The sequence below is a fragment of the Spermophilus citellus genome, assembly GCF_964194105.1.
Source record: "Spermophilus citellus genome assembly, chromosome: 4".
Lineage (NCBI taxonomy): Eukaryota > Metazoa > Chordata > Mammalia > Rodentia > Sciuridae > Spermophilus > Spermophilus citellus.
In genome coordinates, this window is record NC_138185.1 from 191049479 (window position 1) to 191075476 (window position 25998).

The window sequence follows — 25998 nt, forward strand, 5'->3', positions numbered from 1 at the left end:
CAGGCAGTCCTCCATACTTGTAATCTTCCTGCCTCAACTTTCTGTGTAGAAGGGACTGATAGATTTTTTTTAAGCATAAAGACAGTGTTTACACTGTAGGGTTGAGAATAAAAGGAAATTGCATTACATGTACAGAATTGCCCCAAGTATTTAGAATACACTGCTTTAGTTTAAACATCTGTCTGTGGGAGACAGAAAAAATATGTGTTCCTTTTCCTTTCTACTTTCTTTTTTAAAATATTTACTTTTTAGTTATAGGTGGACACAATATCTTTATTTTATTTTTATGTGGTGCTAAGGATCGAACCCAGTATCTCACACATGGTAAGCTAGTATTCAACCTCTGAGCCACAACCCAGGCCCTTCCTTTCTACTTCCTAAATTTTCTTGATGACCCATAATAACCTACAATCAGAAAGGTAATTTATTTTTAAAATTTTACTGTTGGACCCATTAATGTTTTTTTTTAATAATTTTTTTAGTTGTTCGTGGAACTTCGTTTATTTTACTTATTTATTTGTGGTGCTGAGAATCCAACACAGTGCCTCCACATGCTACCACTGAGTCACAACCCCAGCCCCATTAAGTTTTTTTTTAAGTAGAGCTTTAATAAATGGAGATAGTTGGCTATTGATAAGGAGGATGTAGAATCATTCATGTAGAAACATTTGTTCCCCCTAGAAAGATTGTAAAATACAGAAAAAACAAAGATGGAAATCCAAGTATTTCTGGATGTAGTTGACATTAGAACAACATGGATTTCAATTGGAGAAATCTGCATATATGTGGATTATGGTAGGAAGGTGGATTTGTGAAAATCTGGAAAACAAAAAAAGGAAACTCATAGCCTAGAATATTGAAAAAAATTAAGAAAAGAGTATATGATAAATGCATGAAATGTACATAATAGTCTATTTTAGCATTTGCTATCATTCAATATGCATGAATCTATTATAAAGGTTAAAATTTATCAAAACTCACACACACAAATTCGGATCATACACGATGCCACTCAGTGGAGAGAAAGGTTAAAAAAAAAAGTGAAGAGGCTGCATTAAATCTTACTACATGAATGAACTGCAGCACATCCTCATCCACTGCAGTAATTTCATAGCCATCTCCTGTTGCTGTTGCAGTGAGCTCCTGTGTTGTAACTCTTTAAAAGCCCCCGTGATGCTGATCATCTCCAGGTGAGCTCCACACTTTCAAAGGTGGACCATATTTAGTTGTTCTTGTAAAAAACCTGAGCATGGGCTCAGCTAGAAGCAATCCTTGACTTCCAGTGGAGTATGAACATCAGCATTACCAGTGTCTATTGTGAGCCTTCTGTCAAGAGTGTGCCTCTCTGGCCAAAGATAGGGAAAATTAAAAGGACGATCTTTGTCCTTTGGCTGCCCGGCATGCTTTCTCATTTCACATGGTATTAGTGACCTGACTAGCCTTTAGGACATCAGCCGTCTCCCATCCTTAGTTCAAGTGGTTTGGGTGGATGGGACCTACCCCAGTCTACACTGAGAAGTAGGAGTGACTTGGCTCAAGTCACTCAGAGGATTCAACTCCTGGAGCCTCAGCAACTTGTTAATTTAGGCCAGTGAATGTTCAATGTGAAGATTTTGCTTAAAACATTAAGACGAGAGGTGGACTCTGTCACACTGAGTTTTGGTAATTAAATGAGTGATGTATAAATCGCCCTGTGAAGAAGGCATGATGAAGAACGGTTTGCCAGGTAGGATTAGAGGATGGGAGACTTGCCTTGTTACTGTCTATATGTCACTCTACCTTAGCCCTCCCCAAACCATGCCCTGCTCATCCTCTGGATCATCTTCCAGAAGGTCAGGGAAAGGAGACACATCTCCAACATGCTTGGTCCTAGCACAGAGATGGAGGCACATCTGCTAAATTCATGTCTGCTACAGAAATTACCCTAATGAGCTTAGCATCAGGGAATGGAGACCATGGATGGTTGTATCACTGGGAACCTAGCTTCCACTACCACATCCTATAGTCTCCACCTTATGCTCTTGGGTTCCCGTTCTGAGCTGGAACAGGTGCTGCACTCTGAGTCATCAGCACCAGGTACTGATGTGGTCACAGCCTGATTCTCACACAACCACTCAGAAGACGTCATCAGGCCAGACAGTGGGGGTAGGGAGCTTTCATAGAAAGCCTTCTATGATGAAGCACCTTAAAAACAGACAGAAACACAAGATCAAGGAGCCCACTCCACCTTCTTCTGCCCCTGGGGACTAAAAGACAACAAGGAGGAAGCTCCACAAGCCCTCCTAGGAAGATGCATTTGTGCCTGCTCCTGTTGGCCTTCTTTCTGCCTCCCAAGGCACAGGCAGGTGAGTAACCATCCCCTCTCTCAGAGGTCCAACCCTGACCCACAGGGGGCACAGAATTCCTCTCCGTTCTGCACACCCCCGATTCATCCTTCTACCCAGAGCCTTCTGAATCCCAGTTCCAGCCCCACTGCAGAACCCCAAGGGAGACACTGGGTAAGCTAGCAACAGGAACATAGGGGGCAGAAGTCTGTTTGGAAGAAGAGGCAGTGGATGCAGACCTCTGCCTAGACCCCATTCTGGTCATCTGGAATGTGGGGCTTCCCTACAAGTGCACCCCAGAGGGTGGAAGGAAGGAAATGTTCAATTCACCTGGAAAGGGGAAAAGTGGGTCTGGCACCTGTGTCTGGGGTGACACAGGTGCACCCCTTGCTAACTGCTTCAGAGAACTCTAGAACCTAGGTGACCCCAGAAATGGTGGAATCACTCTCCCCGGAATATTTCCTTTGCTTAGTTCCAAGCCACTCCATCACTTTCGCCACCTCTGTTTCTATTCCCAGACCTCTGTTGATTCCTTGTTTTCTAGTAGGAGCCACTGTGGCAGACACTAACTTCTCTGCTTTCCAGAACCCCAGCAGCACTGCCCTACTAACCCTCACCCAGAGACAAACTGGAGCCATTCCTTTGTGTATCCCATGGACTACACGTCAGGCCTAGGAAATAGGACAGAACAACATTTAGAGTGAATTGAAGTCCTGGCCATTAGCAAGCAGCCAGTATCCTAGGAATCACAGCACTCAGGAGGGCCTCAGAAATTTCTGGAAGCAGAAAGTTCCTCTGCGATTTGATTGTCTCTAGAAATGTATGCTCAACTCCACCTATGTAAGGAAGAAAAACTCATAGACCAACACCTGCTTTTCTTCCCTTTTTCAGAAGAGGAAATTGAGGCCCCCTTCCTCAGCCCCTGCCCAGACTCAGATCATCCAAGGTTCCCAAATGCCACACAGTTCCGGAGGCATGGAACAGATGCCCACCTGCTGGGTTCGGTGGGTGCAAACAAATAGGGTGAATTTTCCTTCAGGGGAGATCATCGGGGGACATGAATCCAAGCCCCACTCCCGCCCCTATATGGCCTATCTTCAGTATGTTGTTGAACATAAACTGTATAATTGTGGTGGCTTCCTGATACGAGAAGACTTTGTGCTGACGGCCGCTCACTGCTTAGGAAGGTGAGAACCAGATAATAGCCCAGACCCTCCTGCAAACATTACACAGAGACCTCTGCCTCCTTCTCAGTAGACAAATGGACACTTGGGAAATATGTGCAAGAGATGCCTTTAGGGGTGAGAAAGAAAGAGGATGGCCAAGTCCTATGGAGAGCAAGGCAGGTGACTCTGGAGGCACTACTGAGTAAGAAAGACCAGAGTGGCCAAGCCTGCCATATCAAGAGCTGGGAACATGCTTTTAAATGACAATGAAAACTGAAAAAATAAAAATTGTATGTGTTTTCCTGGGCATTATTGAGTCCTGAGAACCTATGGCTTCAGAAATCTCCTCAACTGATAAGAAACAGAGGGCACTGTCACTCAGCCCAAGGTTCCTCTCCTCTCTGTTCCCCCTCAGCTACAGCTCTACCCTGTCTCTGCTGTAGCCTGCTCTTCACACCTCCTAGATGTATTCTTTATGACTCCACATCACCCATGACCACTGCACTCTCTATGCAGGCCAATGAACGTCACCCTGGGGGCACACAACATTAAGAATCTGGAGAAGACCCAGCAGGTCATCCCAGTGAAAAGAACCATCCCCCACCCAGACTATGATAATCAATACTACTACAATGACATCATGTTATTGGAGGTATGTCCCTCTCCCAGCTGCCTCTGTCCTCCCTAGTACAGGTGCTACCCTCCCACCATGACCCTGCCCTTTTACTGACTTGCACCCTGGCCATCATGGTGTCCGGGCCCAGAGGCCCTTGTCTGAACTGAACTCTTTCTTCTCCCCCATAGTTAGAGAAAAAAGCCAAGTTAAATGCAGCTGTGAAGCCTATCAAGCTGCCCAGGGGCAAGGACAAGGTGAAGCCTGGGAAGGTGTGCCTTGTGGCTGGCTGGGGCAGAGTGGCCCCAAATGGCAAACCCTCCAACACACTGCAGGAGGTAAAGCTGAAAGTGCAGAAGCACCAGGTGTGCGAGCGCCAGGAATTCTTTAAAGAGTCCTACAAGAGTAGCATCCAGATATGTGTGGGGGATCCAAAGGAAAACAAAGATTCCTTAAAGGTAAGACTGAGTGTCTGTCTCTCTTGGCTCTGAGGAGAGGGGTGTTTGGGGGAAGATCTGGGGCCTGGAGACCAGGCAGCATGAGCCTCCCTCACCCAGTTGGCTGTCATTTCTCCCTGGAAAGAGAAGAAGGGTGCAGCTGGGAGTACCTAGGGCCTGCATTGAATGAAGCCTGCCTGGAAAGCTGAGCTTGCAATGCTCCACACTGCCTCAGCTCACAGGCATTAGAAACCTGTGCACCTTTGTGTGCAGTTGCTCTCACTATGTGGTTTATCAGTGCTGGCACCCACCCTGGTCCCTGGGCTCATCCTCCATGCTGGTGTCTGTGCCACTCACCTGCTTCCACAACCTTGAACAATACAACAGTGGACCCTCACACTTTCAAAGGGAGACGATCCCAGAACCTGGGGAGCAGGATAGAGGCTGACCCCGGGAGGGAGGTGAAGTAATAACAATGTCCACAGTCAGAACATATCAGCTGAGGGCCCTCAGAGTCCTGCATAGTCCTCTGAATGCAGAGTCAGCAGAGAGGATCCAACCAGGAGGATACAGGCTCAGTCCTCCCTCTTCTCTCTTCACAGGGGGACTCCGGAGGCCCTCTTGTGTGTAACCATGTGGCCCAAGGAATTGTCTCTTATGGAACTGAAAATGGGAAACCTCCAGGCGTCTACACCAAAGTCTCCAGATTTCTAGCGTGGATAAAGGAAACCATGAAAAGCCACCAAGTGCAGGAGACAGACTAAAGCACCTATGGGACAAATCTTCTCTCCAGAAACTGAGTCTAGAATCACCCTGGAATAGGTGCCCACAACTGAATAAATGTCTCTTAGCCATGTGGGAAGGCTGGTTTCTTCTTTATTCACTGGCCTTCGTTCACTTCATTCTGTGTGCCAGGCAGCCAATGACACAGTTCTGTATTTTCTGCTTTTTCCTCCTCTTTCTCCCTCAACACCTGCCTAAACCCCACACAAAGCTGTGACCCAGCTCCTTCCCACCCCTCCAGTATCTCCGGGGCTTGCCTTTCTGCCAATGTTGGAGCTGGGCACCACCAGGAGAAATTTTTGATAGCTCTTGTCCTGGGTCTCATGGTGAGTTTTCTACCTCCTTCCATGTATGAGGGGAAAGAGAGGAAGGGGAGAGCACCATGGGTCCTGGAGGCCAGGTAGGCACAGCTGAGGCCACTGCTCAAGGACATGGTCCTACCCCCTGGGTACAGGAAGGGCCCTCCTAAACAGGATATTTCTCTCCCCTAGGTTTATCCTTAAGAGGGGCAGTCCTTAAATAGCCCCTCATTCTCACATGGAATTACATCCTTCCCTGCCCTCCTCTGAGTTTTGGGTTCACCCTGACCTCCAACCTCATGGCTGCCCATTCTTCTCCATCCCTGCTCATATTCTATCAAATCCTCTCCAGACCACACTGATCTGGGCTGCTTCCTTACTCAAATCCCTCCACCTAGGACTCCTAGATCCCCATGAGGTTCCATCAGGCCTTTCAATTGGGGTGCCAGCCCAACTCATGCCCTGGCAGAGAGGAGACACCATAAGAACCAGGGCAGCGCTGGCACCACGCAGGGCCCATGGAGGACCTGGCTGGCAGGATCTCTCTCCAGAACACTTGGTCCTTCTTTCACTTGGGCAGAGCTAAAGCAGCCTCTCACTTTGAGACTGGTGTTCTCCCATGTGCTCTGGGTCCTCTGGCCACCTGATCACTCAGCAGCCTAATCCTCTTTCAGCCTGTCCTCTTGGTCACTGCCAGCTGTAGCCTGAGACTCCCTGCTAGTCTTCTAGGCTATATCAGTTGTATAAGTTCCATAAAAGAGTGCCTTTCTGCAGAAAGACTGTGAAACACAGCTTTTTCCATCAATCACACTCATTGAGCACTTCATAATGACCAGAAATTGGGGACATGCAGTTAACACAGAAACAGACCTAAGTGGAATGGACAAAGTTGGAGACTTTCCAAATTGTCCTGCTCCATCTGTAATGCCAGATTCCAGGGACCCCAGCAGACCTCCAGGAGTCGAATCTGATGCAATCTCACAAGAGTCTTTATTGCAAGCCCCAGCCTGGACTCAAAACTGTTTCCAACGAAGCGGTCCCAGGGAATGAGTCCCGGTCTTTGTTCAGTCAGATTTTATAGGTTTTGGGGGATACTCTATGCGTCACAACATCACACAGAAAATCATTGCATGATGTGGGAAAATCAAACAACAACTCTTAACATTGATTAGCACATTCACTGGTGGGAACAAGTTGGGTAGGAGTGATTGTTTAAGTACAAGAGGGGGATTCCTTTGAACTGATTGGTTTAAGCCACAAGGGGTATATGTGCTAAACTACATGGTTTCCCAACATGTTATCAGCCACCATAAACTACTAGGGGGTCATTTGTTATCCAGGTATTTTCCCTGTCTCCTGCTGATTGGAGATTGCTAGGGGGTTGCTATGGATCCTCACCTAGCTTAACTGAGTCAGGGACACCTGGCTCCGCAGACCTCTCCTGTTATTCACAGACAAACAACTCAGCAGGGTGGGTATGTACTTAGGAGTGCTCTATGGGTTTTTCCAAGGACAAGGGTCACACCCCCTTCCTTGGACAGGCTTTGAGATAGAAGCTGTTTTCAAAAAAGGAGTCACATCAGTTTCTCACATCCTCACTATCAGTCCATAAGGTATAGACCTATGGGAGAAATACATTAGAATTCAGAATTCATATCTTAGTTTTATTTCTAGTTACAGGCAATATGAAAAAGATATCACGTGATACTCTAGGACAAAGACTATGAAATTTGGAAGTGGCTTTCATCATTTAGTTTGTGGATGTGAAGCTGCTGAACTATTCACCAGAGCATCCTTCTTAGGAAAGAGGGCAACAAATAGGGAAGAGATTACCAGGGCAACCTTACTTTATTTGTTTTTAAAGTAGCAGATATAAATGCCAGTGTACAGATTCACACTGAAGGAGACACACACACATCCAGTTGGACTGCTCAGAAACATAATCCCCGTCATTACTGCACCCTGCCATACAGAACAACACGAATCAGGGAGGCTCCTGGGGCCTGGGAAAATGGAAACATGGCTCTAATATTCAGGCCATCATGGTTACTGCTCCCATCCATGTCCCCAGCACCACCTGGGAGTCTCTTCTGTGGGAAGTTCCTGTCTTGGAGATCACAGATAGTGTGTAACTTTTTGTTAAATAAAGGTATGCCTGTGTGGGGCTAACCCCCAGCCCTGGATCAGGGTCTGTCCATTCATATAGGGCACTGGAAGTTCAGCACAAGTTCTAGCTCTAGATTAATGCCCCCTTGTACCCAATACATATACCACATTATACTCCTTTGTGACATGAAGTAAATTCTACCCCTTCAATTATGTAACTCTCAAAGGTTTGCCCTTTTCCATTCCTTGGTGTACAAATCATGCTGCCACACAATCATAATGATCTTCTATAAGAAAAAAGCAATGGATGTCACACAGTTTCACATTTGGGGCTGAAAGAAATTCCTGCATCTAAGACATGCTAGGAACAGGCTTCTGCATTAGGAAAAAGAAGAAGAAGAAGAAGAATATACAGAAAGAAAGTCAAACAAAAAAATAGTATTTAAAAAAGTGACTTGGTCTTTTGCCTATATATTCAATTTAGGAGTTACAGCTACTTTGAGGAAAAGGTTCTGTGGTTTAAAATAACTTTTAAAACCATTGTTGTAGGCCTTTATCCTCCTCAGGAAGAGGAAGAAGAAAGGAATGCCCAGGAAAGGGTAATGACTGACCAAAGGTGTTCACACCAAGCCCAGGTCCCCCCACTCCATGCCAGAAACGGACCTTAAGTGTCTCTAACACTCAGCCTGGGGTGGCTTCCCAGCATCTCCAGGCAGGAGTTGAGCTGCTTTCTGCTCAGAAACCTCCCTAGAGAGAAAGTCTCTGCGCCCTCCTGCAGCTGCTCAGTGACAGGATTTCACACACCTTCCTCTAGTAGCAGAAACCACCCAGAGGCAAAAGTGGGTGGATTCAAATGTCAATTGAAAATCTCTCTGGTAAAGTTAACTACATGGATAAATATGAAAGCTAGTATGGTTGTATTTTTGGTCTCTAGATCCTCTTTTTCTCCTATATGATTTAAAGAAAAATGCATAAAATAATGTTAATTGGCACACAGTATATTAGGACGTAATTTGTGATGTTAACAAAGAGCGGTATGGATCTGGATAGGAGCAGAGTTAAGGTGTGTTGTTGAAGCTACATTGGTATTAATTCAAACAACATTATTATACCTATAGGATATTCACTACTATAAAATGTAGGATATTACATTTTATAGTAATCATTAAGAAAGTAACTTAAAAATATACTCAGAAAAGTAAACAAATCATTCAAATTCTACATTAGAAAAAATCCATCATAAAAGACAGCAATATGGGATGAATTGAGGAGCAAAAAATATATGACATAAAAAACACACAGCAAACTGGCAGAAAAAAGTTTCTCATTATCAATAATCACTTCAGTGTAAATGGACTAAACTCACCAATTCAAAATCAGGGATTGGAAAAAGGGATTAAAACTATGATCTAACTATATGCTGCTTTTGAGACTTACCTTGAATGCTACTATATAACAAAAGTGAAAATGAAAGAACAGGAAAAGATATTCCATGCAAAAGTAATCTAAAAAGAGCTGGGTGGCTATGTTAACATCAGATAAAATAGACTGTAAAATAAATCATATTAAAAGACACAAAGAACATTGTGTATTGAATGAAAGTCGATACCTCAAGAAGATAATATATATGTAACCTTCACAGACATATATGCAACAAAAATCAGCTCTCCAGAAAGACAAAGCAAACATTGGCAGAGCTGAAGGAAGAAATTGACAGTTCCATAAAAATCCTTGGGAGCTTCAATACTTTGCTGTAATAGTGGATAAAATATCTAGACAGAAGATGAACAAAATACAGAATTCTAGAACAACACTATAAACCATCTAGACTCTCTGAAAGCAACAAAATGCACATTTCTCTCAAGTACAAATAAAACATTCTTCAGAATACACAACATGTTATGCCATAAACTAATTATCAGTATGTTCAAAAAAGATTGAAATAATTCAAATTCTTTTCTCTAGTCACAGTAGAAGAAAGCTAGAAATCAATAACAAAAGGAAAATAAAAGTTCACAAACTTGGAAATTAAAATACTCACTTAAATAATCAATGGGTCAAAGAAGAAATCACAAAAGAAATTAGAAAATTCTTTGAGATGAAAGGAAATGACACTTAACAAAATAGATGGGATATAGACAAATCAGTGCACAGAGGGAAATATATAACAGGGAACATGTACATAAAAAAGGAAAGATCTCAAGTCAATATCATAAGTTTACACATGAAAGAACTAATAAAAGATGAAATAACTCAGCCCACCCAAAGGAAGAAAATTTATGAAGATTAGAAAGAAATCCATAAAATGGAAAAAAAATCAAACCACAGGTGGTTTCTTTCAAAAGATAACAAAATTGACAAACTTTTAGCTAGATCAACTCAGAACAAGATGATTCATATTACTAAAGGCAGAAATGAAAGTAGAGACATTCTACTCGTGAAACAGATTATAAAAGAACAATTGAACCAAGTAAAATTTGATAATATACATGGAATGGACAAACTCCTAGAAATCCAGAAATTATCACAATTGACTCAAGAAAAATAAGAAAACTGACCAGACCTGTAACCAGTAAAGACTTTGAGTCAGTAATTTAAAAATCTCCTAATAAATAAAACCTCAGGAAGAGAGAGCTTCACTGGCAATTACTACCAAACATTTACCTAAAAATATCACCAAATTCTTCTTTTAAAAAAAATCAAAGAGGAGCTGGGGTTGTGTCTCAGCAGTAGAGCGCTCGCCTTGCAAGTGTGAGGCACTGGGTTCCAGCCTCAGCATCACATAAAAATAAATAAATATTGTGTCCAACTGCAATTAAAAAATAAACATTGAAAAAAATTGAAGAGCAGGTGGCACTTCCTGGCATTCAAAGAGACCAAAACACAGATACAAAAGTCAAGTAATTATGTCCAAAGAAAAGAAAATTACACACCAATATTCCTTATAAATATACATGCAGAAATTCTAACAAAATTATAGTAGATCAAAGCTGACTGCACAACAAAAGGATCACACATCCATGACTAAGTGAGATTTATTCCAGGAATGCAGGATGTGGTTCAACATAAGGAAATAATCAAGGTGATACACTATATTGAGAGAATGGAGAAGCAAGGCCATATGATCATCACAACAGATGAAGAAAAAAACTTAGAAAAATTCAAAACTCCTTCATGATTTACAAAATTCAGCAAACTAGGGAAAAGAGAAATTCCTTAACATTATAAAGGATGTTTATCAAAAACCCAAAGCTATCATCATCCAGAGTGTTGGAAGACTGAAAGCTTCCCCCTAGCTTTACCTCAAGATGTATATATAAAACACTAGAAAACCAGGCACAGCAGGAACTTACCTCAACATTGTAAAAGCTATCTATGCTAAACCCAGACCAACATCATTCTAAATGTAGAAAAATTGGAAGCATTGCCTCTAAAAATTGGAACAAAACAGGGATGCCCTCTTTCACCACTTCTATTACATAATCCTCTTTGACCACTTCTACATAATCCTCAAACCTCTAGTCATAGCAATTAGATAGATGAAAGAAATTAAAGGGAAACAGATAGGAAAAAGAAGAACTCAAATTAGCACTATTTACCAATGATACGATTCTATAACTAGAAGACCCAAAAAATTCCATCAGAAAATTTCTAGAACTAGTAAATGAATTCAGCAAAGTAGAAAGATATAAAATCAATACCCATAAGTCAAATGCATTTCCATCAATATCAATGATGAAGTCTCTGAAAGAGAAATTAGGAAAACTACCCCATTCACAATACTCAAAAAAAATAAAATACTTGGGAATCAACAAAAGAGGTGAAAAGACATCTACAATGAAAACTGTAGAACACTAAAGAAAGAAATTGAAGAAGACCTTAGAAGATGGAAATTTCTCCCATGTTCTTGGATAGGCAGAATTCATATTGGCAAAATGGCCATACTACCAAAAGCACTATAAATATTCAATGCAATTCCAATTAACATACCAATGAAATTCCTTATAGAAGTAGAAAAAGCAGTCATAAAATTCATGTGGAAAATAAGAGACCCAGAATAGCTAAAGCAATTCTTAGCAAGAAGAGTGAAGCAGGTGGCATCAATATACCAGGACTGAAACTATACTACAGATCAATAGTAACAAAACAGCATGGTATTGTTACCAAAATAGACTGTAGATCAATGGTGCAGAATAGAAGACACAGAGACAAAGCCATATAAATACAGTTATGCCATATTAGACAAAGGTGCCAAAAGCGTACATTAGAAAAAAGATAGCCTCTTTAACAAATGGTGCTGGGAAAATGGAGATCCATATGCACCAAAATAAAAATTCTTATCTCTCACAATGCATAAGACTCAACTGTATGTGGATCAAGGACCTAGGAATTAGACCAGAGATCCTGCATCTAACAGAAGAAAAAGCAGGCCCAAATCTTCATCATGTCGGATTAGGCACTGACTTCCTTAACAAGACTCTTAAAGGGTGTGCAAAAAATAAAATAAAGAATCAATAAATAGGATGGATTCAAACCAAAAAGCTTCTTCTCAGCAAAAGAAACAAACAATGAGTCACTAATATGGCAGTATGTAAAAATGTGATGTGTAACCGATGTGATTCTGCAATCTGTATTTGGGGTAAAAATGGGAGTTCATAACCCACTTGATTCTAATGTATGAAATATGATTTGTCAAGAGCTTTGTAATGTTGTGAACATCCAATAAAAAAAAAAAACAATGAGGTGAAAAGAGAGCCTACATAGTGGAAGAATATCTTAACCACATGCAAATCAGATAAAGCACTAATCTCCAGGATATATAAAGAACTCAAAAAGCTTAACATACACCCACCCCCCCACCACTCACACACACACACACACACACACACACAAACAAACAAACAATAACCCAATCAATAAATGGGCTAAGGCACTGAACAGACACTTCACAGAACAGGTACAAGTGACCAACAAATATATGAAAAAATGTTCAACATCTCTAGTAATTAGAGAAATGTAAATCAAAACTACTCTACGATTTCATCTCACTCCACTCAGATGGTAGTTATTAAGAATAAAAACAACAATAAGTGTTGGCGAGAATCTGGGGAATAAGGTACACTCATATATTGCTGGTGAGACTGCAAATTGGTGTAGCCAATATGGAAAGCAATATGGAGATTCCTTGGAAATCTGGAAATGGAACCACCATTTGACCCAGCTATCCCTCTCCTCCGACTCTACCCAAAGGACTTAAAAACAGCATACTACAAGGACACAGCCACATCAATGTTTATAGCAGCACAATTCATAATAGCTAAACTGTGGAGCCAACCTAGATGCCCTTCAGTGGATGAATGGATAAAAAAAATGTGGCATATATACACAATGGAATTTTACTCAGCCATAAAAGAGAATAAAATCATGGCATTTGCAGGTAAATGGATGGTGTTGGAGAAGATAATGCTAAGTGAAGTTAGCTAATTCCAAAAAAAAACAAATGCCCAGTATTTTCTCTGATATAAGGAAGCTGACTCATAGTGGGGTACAGAGGGGGAACATGGGATGAATATATGAATTCTAGATAGGGAAGAGGGGAAGGAGGGAAAGGGAAGATGCAGGGGATGAGCAAGGATGATGGAATGTGATGGACATCATTATCCAAAGTACATGTATGAAGACATAAATTGGGTGTCAACCTTCTTTACAGAGATATGAAAAATTGTGGTGTATATGTGTAATAAGAATTGTAATGCAAAAAAACCCCAAGTACATGTATAAAGACATGAATTGGCATGAACATATTTCATACAAAGATATGAAATATGTGCTCTCTAGGTGTAATAAAAATTGTAATGCATTCTGCTGTCATGTATTTAAAAAAATAAAATAAATTTAAAAAATAAAAAATACAAGCAATAATAAGTGTTGATAAGGATGTGAGGGAAAAGGTACACTCATGCATTTATGGTGGGACTGCAACTTGGAGTAACCATCCAGAAAGCAGTATGGAGATTCTTTAGAAAACTTGGAATGGAACCACCATTTGACCCAGCCATCCCACTTCTTGGTCTATACCCAAAGGACTTATAATCACATACTATAGTGACACAGCCACATCAAAGTTTATAGCAGGTGAATTCACAACAGCTCAACTGTAGAACCAACCTTGATGCCCACCAATAGAAGAATGGATAAAGAAACTGTAGTATATATACACAATGAATTATTACTCAGCATTAAAAGGGAATAAAGTTATGGCATTTGCAGGTAAATGGATGGAGAGGAGAATATAATGCTAAGAGAAATAAGCCAATCTCAAAAAAACCAAAGGTCAAATGTTTTCTCTGGTAAGTGGATGCTGATCCATAATGGTGGGGGGGGACGAGAAGAATGGAGAAACTTTGGAATGGGCAAAGGAGTGGATTGGGAAGGGAGGGAGTATGGTGCAGGAAAGATGGTGGAATGAGATGGACATTATTACCCTAGGTAGACATACAATTGCACAAATGGTGCAACTCTACATCATGTACAATCAGAGAAATGAAAAGCTGTGCTCTATTTGTGTACAATGAATTGAAATGCATTCAGCTATCATGTATAACTAATTAGAACACAATTTAAAGGTTAAAAAAAAGACTGTGTATAAAGGAAATATCAAAGATCCAAACCAAAAACAGATATAGTTTAGTAAATGAATTCAGCAATTTGAAAGATGCAAGATTAGTTTTTTTTTTCCATACACTAGCAATCTGTATGACAGAAAAAGGAAATTAGGAAAACAATTTTTGATTAGAACATACAAAAGAAAAAATACCTAAAACTAAATTTCACCAAGGAAATGAATAATTGTGCATTGAAAACTACAATGCACCACTGAAATAAAGTAAAGAAGACATAATTAAAAGGAAAGACACATCTATGTTCACAGACTGGAAGATGATATTGGTATATGGCAATACTTTTCAGATTCAATGCACTATGAAAATTCCAGTGGCTTTTTGTTTCCTCAAATGGAAAAGATAATGCAATGGAATTGCAAGAATGCCCAAGAAGTGCTAAGGCTGTAGTTCAGTGGCAGAGCACTTACCTAGTATATGTGAGGCACTGGGTTCGATCCTCAGGACCACATAAAAATAAACAAATAAATTAAATGCATTCTGTCCATCTACAAACTACAACTACAAAAAATAAAATAAAATAAATCCCAAGAAGCAAAAAAGTATTGAAAATGAAAAATGATAAAAGACTTCCATTTCTCAATTTCAAAACTTACTACAAGTTATAGTAATCAAACATGGTGGTACTGGCATAAAGAGAGACACATGGACCAATGGAATGGAATTGAGAGTTCAGAAATAACCTAATGTTTATAGCCAATTGATTTTTAATAAAAGTGGTCAATGAAGTCTTCACCATTCAGTGAAGAAAGAATAATATCTTCAACAAATGGAACCTGGACACGTGTTCAACCACAGGCAAAAGAATATGGTAGACCTTCATCTCACTCCATGCTTCATAATCAACTCAAAATAGATCAACAGCCTATGTAATAGTTAAAAACATAAAACTCTTAGAAGAAATCCTCAGGGAAATCTTCATGCCCTTCTGATTTGACAATGGATTCTTGGGTCTGACACCAAAAGAACAAACAAACCATGAAATAAATATGTTGGACTTCCCAAAAGTCTTGTGTATTAAATGTCAGTGTTGAGAAAATGAAAAGACAATCAGCAGAAAGGGAGAAAATGCTTAAAAACCACATATCTTAAAATGGTTTGGTATCCATGACATATGAAGAACTCCAATAACTTAACAATGGAAAAGCAAACAATGTAATTTTTGAAATGGGGATAGGGCTTGAGTTAACATCTTTCCAAAGAAGATATGCAAATGAATACTCAAAAAGGGGCACAACATTATTAGTCAAAAAGGAAATGCAAATCAAAACCAAAGTGTCACACTTCACACCACCACAACAAGTATAATAACAATAACAAAAAAGTAAATGTTGGCAAGCACGTGGAGAAATAGGAACCCTCAGACATTTTGGATTGGAATGTAAAATGGTGCAGCTACTGTGAATAATGCTTTGTATCCTCAAGAATTTCAATATTGCATTACCATATGACTCAGAAATTCCATTCCTAGATATGTATCCAAGAGATAGAAAGAAAAACTAATTGGACAACAGAAATTTGTAAACAAATGTTTATCGCTGAATTAACCATAACAGTCAAAATGTAGAAACAATAAAAATGTTCCTCCAGAGAAGAGCGAATAAATTGTGGTATAACACAATTGTCATAGGACAGAATGAATATTAATACTTGCTATGGCTTGGATGGATCCCAGAATAGTTATCTAAGTGAAAGAAGCCAGGCCCAATAGATACATACATGATTTCAATTCTATGAAATATCCAGAATATGCAAATCCATAGAGACTGAAAGAGTAGTGGTTGCCAGGGGCAGTGTGGGGGATGGTAGAGTAAAGGGGAAAATGGAGTGACTGACAGGCTACAGAGTGTCCTGGGCTGATGAGAAACTTGAAATTACAGAGAGGTTGTGGTTTGCACATTTTGAAACCATGAAATGTCACCGAAATTATACACATTTTTTCTTTGTTTGCTCTAATTAGTTATATATGACAAAGAATGCACTTTAACACATCATACATAAATGTAGTATAACTTCTAATTCTTCTGATTTACATGATGTAAAATCTTACTAGTCATGTAGACCTATATGTACATAGGGTAATAATGTCTGGTTCATTCTACTATCCTTCCTAGTGCCATATCTCCCCCCTCCTTTTACTCCACTCTGCCTTATAGGAAATAACTCTGTTCTTCCCTAGGTTCCCCTGACACACTCTTATTGTGAATTATCATCTACATATCAGAGAAAACATTCTGGGTTTGATTTTTTAGGATTGGCTTATTTCACTTAGCATGATATTCTTCAGCTCCATCCATTTACCAGCAAATGCCATCATTTCATTCTTCTTGAAGGTCGAGTAAAATTCTACTGGATATATACACCACATTTTCTTTATCCATTCACCTGTTGAAAGACATCTAGGTTGGTTTCATAGTTTAGCTATTGTGAGTTGAGCTGCTATAAATACTGATGTGGCTGCATTGCTGTAGTATTCTGATTTTAAGCCCTTTGTATAAACCAAGGATAGCCGAGTCAAATGGCGATTCCATTTTCAGTTTTCTGAGAAATATTCACACCACTTTCCATAATGGTTGCACCAGTTTGCAGCCCCACCAGTAATGTATGAGTGTACCTTTTCTCCCACATCCTTGCTAAACTTCACTGTTGCCTGTAATGTGCAGGTTGAAATTGTACACTTTTAAGCAATTAATTGTATATCATATGAATTTTACCTCAATATTTATTTATTTTTCTGCAGTGCTAGGAATCAAAGTCAGAGCTTCATACATGCTAGGCAAGCACTTTACCACAAAGGTACACTTCCAGATCAAAACGTAAATGGTTTTTAAGTAGGCCATACGCAATGCTTAGCATAATTGCTTTTTAATTTAAAAAATGAAGATATTACATGAGAAAGAAATGTATTAGATCATAGAAGACATTAAAGGTAATTATCAATGCATGCTAAGAAATCAGGTAATTTATTTCATTTGCTTAAGTCATTTTATAAATCTTACAACATTAAGAATTGAATGCATATTAATTTTTTACCTTTTTTTGAGAAAGAGAGAATTTTTTAACATTTATTTATGTTTTTAGTTTTTGGTGGACACAACATCTTTATTTTATTTTTATGTGGTGCTGAGGATCGAACCTAGTGCCCCGCACATGCCAGGCGAGCGCGCTACTGCTTGAGCCACACCCCAGCCCAAATGCATATTAATTTTAACAACTAGGAAAAAGATACTATGGAAATATTAACTGGTTTTTTTTTTCAATACTAGGGATTGAACTCAGGGCCTTGCATTTTCACAGACTCTACCATTGAGCTACATGTCTAGCCCTATTTATTTTGAGACAGGGTCTCACTAAGTTGCCCAGACTGTCCTCAATACTTGTAATCCTCCTGCCTCAGCCTCCCATGTACCTGAGAATAATAGATTTTTTTAAAGCATTAAGAGAATGTTTAAGCTGTAGGGTTAAGAATAAAAGGAAATTGCATTACATGTACAGTATTGTCCCAAGTAGAATACACTGCTTAACTTTAAACATTTGTCTGTGGGAGTCAGGCAAATATGTGTTACTTTTCCTTTCTACTTTCTAAATTTTCTTTATTACACAGAATAACCACAATCAGACAAGTAATTTATTTTTTAAATGCTTGCTGTCGGGCATATTAAGTTTCTTTTAAAAGTAAAGCTTTAATAAATATAGATGCTATATTTATATTTGCTATTGAAAAGGAGGATGCCTACACTGGAATTACTCATTTTGAAACTTAATGTTCTGCCTAGAAAGATAGTAATATATAGAGAACACAAAGATGGAAACTTAAATCACCAGAATCTAATAATTTCGAGACATAGTTGACCTTTGAAAAACATAGGTTTGAAATGGATAGGTCGGCTTATATGTGGATTTTGGCGGTGAGGTGGATTTGTAAAAAAATTGGGGAAAAAAAGGAACCTCATAGCTTAGAATATTGAGAAAAATAAAAAAATGGTATGTCATAAATGCATTATATATATATATATATATATATATATATATGTGTGTGTGTGTGTGTGTGTGTGTGTGTGTGTGTGTGTAAGGGTCTATTTTAGCATTTGCTACCATTCAGTATGCATGCATCTATTATAAAAGTTAAAACTTATCAAAACTCACACACACAAACTCAGATCATACACGATGCCACTCAGTGGAGAGAAAGGCAAAAAAAAGTGAAGAGGCTGCATTAAATCTTACTGCATGAATGAACTGCAGCACATCCTCATCCACTGCAGTAATTTCATAGCCACCTCCTGTTGCTGTTGCAGTGAGCTCCTGTGTTGTAACTCTTTAAAAGCCCCCGTGATGCTGATCATCTCCAGGTGAGCTCCATACTTTCAAAGGTGGACCATATTTAGTTGTTCTTGTAAAAGACCCAAGCATGGGCTCAGCTAGAAGCAATCCTTGACTTCCAGTGGAGTATGAACATCAGCATTACCAGTATCTATTGTGAGCCTTCCTGTCAAGAGTGTGCCTCTCTGGCCAAAGATAGAGAGGACTAAAAGGACTTTATTTTCCTTTGGCTGCCCAACATGCTTTCTCATTTCACATGGTATTAGTGACCTGACTAGCCTTTAGGACATCAGCCGTCTCCCATCCTTAGTTCAAGTGGTTTGGGTTGGTGGGACCTACCCCAGTCTACACTGAGAAGTAGGAGTGACCTGGCTCAGGACACTCAGAGGATTCAACTCCAGGAGCCTCAGCAACTTGTTAATTTAATCCAGTGAATATTTGGTCTGAGAATTTTGCTTAAAACATTAAGACGAGAGGTGGACTCTGTCACACTGAGTTTTGGTAATTTAATGAGAGATGTATAAAATACCCCTGTGAAGAGGGCATGATGATGAATGGTTTGCCAGGTAGGATTAGAGGATGGTAGACGTGCCATGTTATTGTCTATACATCACTCTACCTTAGCCCTCCCCAAACCGTGCCTGTTCATCTTCTACCAGAAGATCAGCTCTCTAAGGGAAGGAGACACATCTCCAACATGCTTGGTCCTAGCACAAGAGATGAAGGCACATCTGCTAAATACACGTCTGCTACAGAAATTACTCTACTGAGCTCAGCAGCAAGGCATGGAGACTATGCATAGTTGTATCACTGGGAACCCAGAACACTTCACTGACCAATACCACATACTACAGTCTCCACCTTATGCTCTTGGGTTCCCGTTCTGAGCTGGAACAGGTGGGGCACTCTGAGTCATCAGCACTGGGTACTGATGTGGTCACTGCCTGATTCTCACACAACAACTCAGAAGACGTCATCAGGCCAGGCAGTAGGGGTAGGGAGCTTTCATAGAAAGCCTTCTATGATGAAGCACCTTAAAATCAGACAGAAATACAAGATCTCAGAGCCCACTCCACCTTCTTCTGCCCTTGAGGACTAAAAGAAAACAAGGACGAAACTCCACAAGCCCTCCTAGGAAGATGCATTTGCGCCTGCTCCTGTTGGCCTTCTTTCTGCCTCCCAAGGCACAGGCAGGTGAGTGACCATCCCCTCTCTCAGAGGTTCAACCCTGACCCACAGCCGGCACAGAACTCCTGTCCCTTCTACATACCCCCGATCCATCATTCTGACCAGAGTCTTCGGATCCCAGTTCCAGCCTCAATGCATAACCCCAAGGGAGAAACTGATTAAGCTAACAGGAACATAGGGGGCAGAAGTCTGTTTGGAAGAAGAGCCAGTGGATGCAGACCCCTGTCTAGACCCCATCCTGTCATCTGGAATGTGGGGCTTGGCTACAAGTGCACCCCAGAGGGTGGAAGGGAGGAAATGTTCAATTCTCCTGGAAAGGAGCAGAGTGGGTCTGGCACCTATGTCTGGGGTGACACAGGTGCACTCTTGCCAACTGCTCAGAGCCCAGGTGACCTCAGAAATGCTGGAATCACAGTCCCCAGAATACTTCCTTTTCTCAGTCCCAAGCCACTTCATCCCTTTCTCCAACTCTGTTTCTCTTCCCAGACCTCTGGTGACTCCTTGTTTTCTAGTAGGAGCCACTGTAGCAGACACTAACTTCTCTGCTTTCCAGAACCCCAGCAGCACTGCCCTACCAACCCTCACCCAGAGACAAACTGGAGCCATTCCTTTGTGCATCCCATGAACTACACGTCAGGCCTAGGAAATAGGACAGAACAACATCTGGAGTAAACTGCAGTCCTGGACATTAGCAAGCAGCCACTGTCCTAGGCATCACAGCACTCGGGAGGGCCTCAGAAATTTCTGGAAGCAGAAAGCTTCCCTGGGATTACATTGTCCCTGAAAAATGTATGCTCAACTCCACCTATGTAAGGAAGAAGAATTCATAGACCAACACCTGCTTTCCTTCCCTTTTTAAGAAGAGGAAGTTGAGGCCCCTTTCTCAGCCCCTGCTCAGATCCAGGTCATCCAAGGATCACAAATGCCCCACAGTTCTGGAGGCATGAAACAGATGTCCACCTGCTGGATTCACTGGGTGCACACAAGTGAGGTGACTTTTCCTTCAGGGGAGATCATCGGGGGACATGAATCCAAGCCCCACTCCCGGCCCTACATGGCCTACCTTCAGTTTGTTGCTCAGGGTGTACAGAAGAAGTGTGGTGGGTTCCTGATAAGAGAAGACTTGTGCTGACGGCTGCTCACTGCTTAGGAAGGTGAGGAGCAGGAAACAACTCAGACACTCCTGCAAACATTACACAGAGACCTCTACCTCCTTCTCAGTAGACACATAGACACCTGGGAGAAAATGTGCAGAAGAAGCCTTTACGAGTGGGAAACAGGGTGAGACAAGTCTTATGGAGAGCAAGGCGGGTGACTCAGAGGCACTACTGTGTAAGAAAGACCAGGGTGGCCAAGCCTGCCATATCAAGAGCTGGGAGCGTGCTTTGCTATGACAATGCAAACTAAAAAAAATTGCATGTGTTTTCCTGGGCATGACTGAGTCCTGAGAACATATGGTTCAGATACCAATGGCTTGAGAAATCTCCTCAAATGCCAAGAAGCAGAGGGCACTGTCACACAGCCAAGGCCTCCTCTCCTCTCTGCTCCTCCTCAGCTACAGCTCTACCCTGGCCCTGCTGTAGCCTGCTCTTCACAGCTCCTAGATGTATTCTTTATGACTCCACATCACCCATGACCACTGCACTCTCTATGTAGGCCAATGAACGTCACCCTGGGGGCACACAACATTAAGAATCTGGAGAAGACCCAGCAGGTCATCCCAGTGAAAAGAACCATCCCCCACCCAGACTATGATGATCAATACTACTACAATGACATCATGTTATTACAGGTATGTCCCCCTCCCAGCTGCCTCTGTCCTCCCTAGTACAGGTGCTACCCTCCCACCATGACCCTTCCCTTTTACTGACTTGCACCCTGGCCATCATGGTGTCCAGGAACAGTGGCCGTTATCTGAACTGAACTCTTTCTTCTCCCCCATAGCTAGAGAAAAAAGCCAAGTTGAATGAAGCTGTGCAGCCTATCAAGCTGCCCAGGGGCAAGGACAAGGTGAAGCCTGGGAAGGTGTGCCTTGTGGCTGGATGGGGGACAGTGTCCCCAAATGGCAAACCCTCCAACACACTGCAGGAGGTAAAGCTGAAAGTGCAGAAGCACCAGGTGTGCGAGCGCGAGGAATTATTAAAAAAGTTCTACAAGAGTAGCATCCAGATATGTGTGGGGGATCCAAAGGAAAACAAAGCTTCCTTTCAGGTGAGACTGAGTGTCTGTCTCTCTTGGCTCTGAGGAGAGGGGTGTTTGGGAGAAGATCTGGGGCCTGGAGACCAGGCAGCATGAGCATCCTTCACCCAGTTGGCTGTGATTTCTCCCTGGAAAGAGAAGAAGGGAGCAGCTGGGAGTACCTAGGGCCTGCGTTGAATGATGCCTGCCTGGAAAGCTGAGCTTGCAATGCTCCACACTGCCTCAGCTCACAGGCATTAGAAACCTGTGCACCTATGTGTGCAGTTGCTCTCACTAAGTGGCTTATCAGTGCTCTCACCCTCCCTGGTCCCTGGGCTCATCCTCCATGCTGGTGTCTGTGCCACTCACCTGCTTCCACAACCTTGAACAATGCAACAGTGGACCCTCACACTTTCAAAGGGAGACGATCCCAGAACCTGGGGAGCAGGACAGAGGCTGACCCCGGGAGGGAGGTGAAGTAATAACAATGTCCACAGTCAGAACATATCAGCTGAGGGCCCTCAGAGTCCTCCATAGTCCTCTGAATGCAGACTCGGCAGGGAGGATCCAACCAGGAGGATACAGGCTCAGTCCTCCCTCTTATCTCTTCACAGGGGGACTCCGGAGGCCCTCTTGTTTGTAACCATGTGGCCCAAGGAATTGTCTCTTATGGAAAAAAAAATGGGACACCTCCAGGCGTCTACACCAAAGTCTCCAGATTCCTACAGTGGATAAAGGAAACCATGAAAAGCCACCAAGAACAGGAGACAGACTAAACCACCTCTGTAACTAAACTTCTTTCCCAGAACTGAGTCTATAATCACCCTGGAGGAGGTGCCTACAACTGAATAAATGTCCCTTAGCCATGTGGGAAGGCTGGTTTCTTCTTTATTCACTGGCCTTCATTCACAGGGTCTGTGTGCCAGGCAGCCAATGACACAGTTCTGTATTTTCTGCTTTTCCCTCATCTTTCCCCCTCAACACCTGCCTAAACCCCACACAAAGCTGTGACCCAGCTCCTTCCCACCCCTCCAGTATCTATGGGGCTTGCCCTTCTGCCAATGTTGGAGCTGTACACCACCAGGAGAAATTTTGAATGGCTCTTGTCCTGGGTCTCATGGTGAGTTTTCTACCTCCTTCCATGTATGAGGGGACAGAGAGGAAGGGGAGAGCACCATGGGTCCTGGAGGCCAGGTAGGCACAGCTGAGGCCACTGCTCAAGGACATGGTCCTACCCCCTGGGCACAGGAAGGGCCCTCCTAAACAGGATATTTCTCTCCCCTAGGTTTATCCTTAAGAGGGACAGTCCTTAAATAGCCCCTCATTCTCACATGGAATTACATTCCTTCCTTGCCCTCCTCTGAGTTTAGGGTCCACCCTGACCTCCAACCTCATGGCTGCCCATTCTTCTCCATCCCTGCTCATATTCTATCAACTTCTCTCCAGACCACACTGATCTAGGCTGCTCCCTTACTCAAATCCCTCCACCTAGGACTCCCTGATCCCCGTGGGGTTTCATCAGGCCTCACCATTGGGGTGCCAGCCCAACTCATGCCCTGGCAGAGAGGGGACATCATAAGAACCAGGGCAGTGCTGGCACCACGCAGGGCCCATGGAGGATCTGGCTGGCAGGATCTCTCTCCAGAACACTTGGTCCTTCTTTCACTTAGGCACAGCTAAAGCAGCCCCTCACTTTCAGATTGGTGTTTTCCCATGTGCTCAGGGTCCACTGGCCACCTGATCACTCAGCAGCCTAAGACTCTTTCAGCCTGTCCCTCTTGGTCACTGCCAGATGTAGCCTGAGACTCCCTGCTAGTCTTCTAGGCTATACCAGTTGTATAAGTTCCATAAAAGAATGCCTTTCTGCAGCAGGACTGTGAAACACAGCTTTTTCCATCAATCACACTCATTGAGCACTTCATAATGGCCAGAACTTGGGGATATACCGTTAAAATGATAATAGACCCAAGTGGAATGAACACTGTTGAAGACTTTCCAAATTGTCCTGCTCCATCTGTAATGCCAGATTTGTGGGACACCAATAGACCTCCAGGAGCCGAATCCGAAGCAATCACACAAGAGTCTTTATTGCAAGCTCGAGCCTGGACTCACAACCTTTTCCAATGCAAAGGTCCCAGGGAATGAATCCCTGTCCTTTGTTCAGTGATATTTTGTAGGTTTTGGGGGGTACTCTATGTGTCACAACATCACCCAGCAAATCATTCCATACTGCGGGAAAATCAAACAACAACTCTTAACATTGATTAGCACATTCACCGGCGGGAACAAGTTGGGTAGGGGTGATTGGTTAAGTACAAGAGGGGGATTCCTTTGAACTGATTGGTTTAATCCATGAGGGGTGTACGTGCTAAACCACATGGTTTCCCAACATGTTATCAGCCACCATAAACTACTAGGGGGGTCATCTGGTATCCAGGTATTTTCCCTGTCTCATGCTGATTGGAGATTGCTAGGGGGTTGCAATGGATCCTCACCTAGCCTAACTGAGTCAGGGACACCTGGCTCTACAGACCTCTTCTATTATTTACAGACAAACAACTCAGCAGGGTGGGTATATGCTTAGGAGTGCTCTGTGGGTTTTTCCAAGGACAAGAGTCACACCCCCTTCCTTGGACAGGGTTTGAGTTAGAAGCTGTTTTCAAAAATGGAGTCACATCAGTTTCTCACATCCTCCCTATCAGTCCATAAGGTATAGACCTATGGGAGAAATACATTAGAATTCAGAATTCATATCTTAGTTTTATTTCCAGTTACAGGCAATATGAATACAATATTGCATGATGCTCTAGGACAAAGACTATGAAATTTCGAAGTGACTTTCATCATTTAGTTTGTGGATGTGAAGCTTCTGAACTATTCACCAGAGCATCCTTCTTAGGAAAGAGGGCAACAAATAGGGAAGAGATTACCAGGGCAACCTTACTTTATTTGTTTTTAAAGTAGCAGATATAAATGCCAGTGTACAGATTCACACTGAAGGAGACACACACACGCACATCCAGTTGGACTGCTCAGAAACATAATCCCCGTCATTACTGCACCCTGCCATACAGAACAACACGAATCAGGGAGGCTCCTGGGGCCTGGGAAAATGGAAACATGGCTCTAATATTCAGGCCATCATGGTTACTGCTCCCATCCATGTCCCCAGTGCCACCTGGGAGTCTCTTTGATGGGAAGTTCCTATCTTGGAGATCACAGATAGTGTGTAACTTTTTGTTAAATAAAGGTATGCCTATGTGGGGCTAACCCCACAGCCCTGGATCAGGGTCTGTCCATTCATATAGGGCACTAGAAGTTTAGCACAAGTTCTAGCTCTAGATTAATGCCCCCTTGTACCAAACACAGATACCACTTTATACTCCTTTGTGACATGAAGTCAAATCTACCCCTTCAATTATGTAACTCTCAAAGGTATGCCCTTTTCCATTCCTTTGTGTACAAATCATGCTGCCACACAATCATAATGATCTTCTATAAGGAAAAAGCAATGGATGTCACACAGCTTCACATTTGGGGCTGAAAGAAGTTACTGCATCTAAGACATGCTAGGAACAGGCTTCTGCATTAGGAAAAAAAAAGAAGAAGAAGAATATACAGAAAGAAATTCAAACAAAAAATAGTATTTAAAAAAGTGACTTGGTCATGTGCCTACATATTCAATTTAGAAGTTACATCTCCTTTGAGGAAAAGGTTCTGTAGTTTAAAATAACTTTAAAAACCATTCTTGTAGGCCTTTATCCCCCTCAGGAAGAGGAATAAGAAAGGAATGCCCAGGAAAGGGTAATGACTGACCAAAGGTGTTCACACCAAGCCCAGGTCCCCCCACTCCATGCCAGAAAGGGACCTTAAGTGTCTTCTAACGCCCAGCCCGGGGTGG

General features: G+C 42.1%; 2 protein-coding genes across 2 annotated transcripts; both read left to right on the top strand.

Moving 5' to 3' along the window:
- Positions 1-2220: 2220 nt before the first annotated feature.
- LOC308646173 (granzyme B-like) lies at positions 2221-5304 on the top strand (the record flags this gene model as incomplete). Its single annotated transcript, XM_081288833.1, has 5 exons — positions 2221-2345; positions 3364-3511; positions 4007-4142; positions 4295-4561; positions 5143-5304. Exons 1-5 carry the CDS (start codon positions 2291-2293, stop codon positions 5302-5304), a joined length of 768 nt encoding a protein of 255 aa, XP_081144959.1. The 5' UTR covers positions 2221-2290.
- Positions 5305-19870: 14566 nt separating this feature from the next.
- On the top strand, positions 19871-22873 carry LOC308647166 (granzyme B-like; the record flags this gene model as incomplete). The annotated part of the gene is given in 6 exon segments (XM_081291097.1): positions 19871-19925; positions 20927-21040; positions 21043-21073; positions 21576-21711; positions 21864-22130; positions 22712-22873. Coding segments are annotated over 6 exon segments (765 nt in total).
- Positions 22874-25998: the final 3125 nt, after the last annotated feature.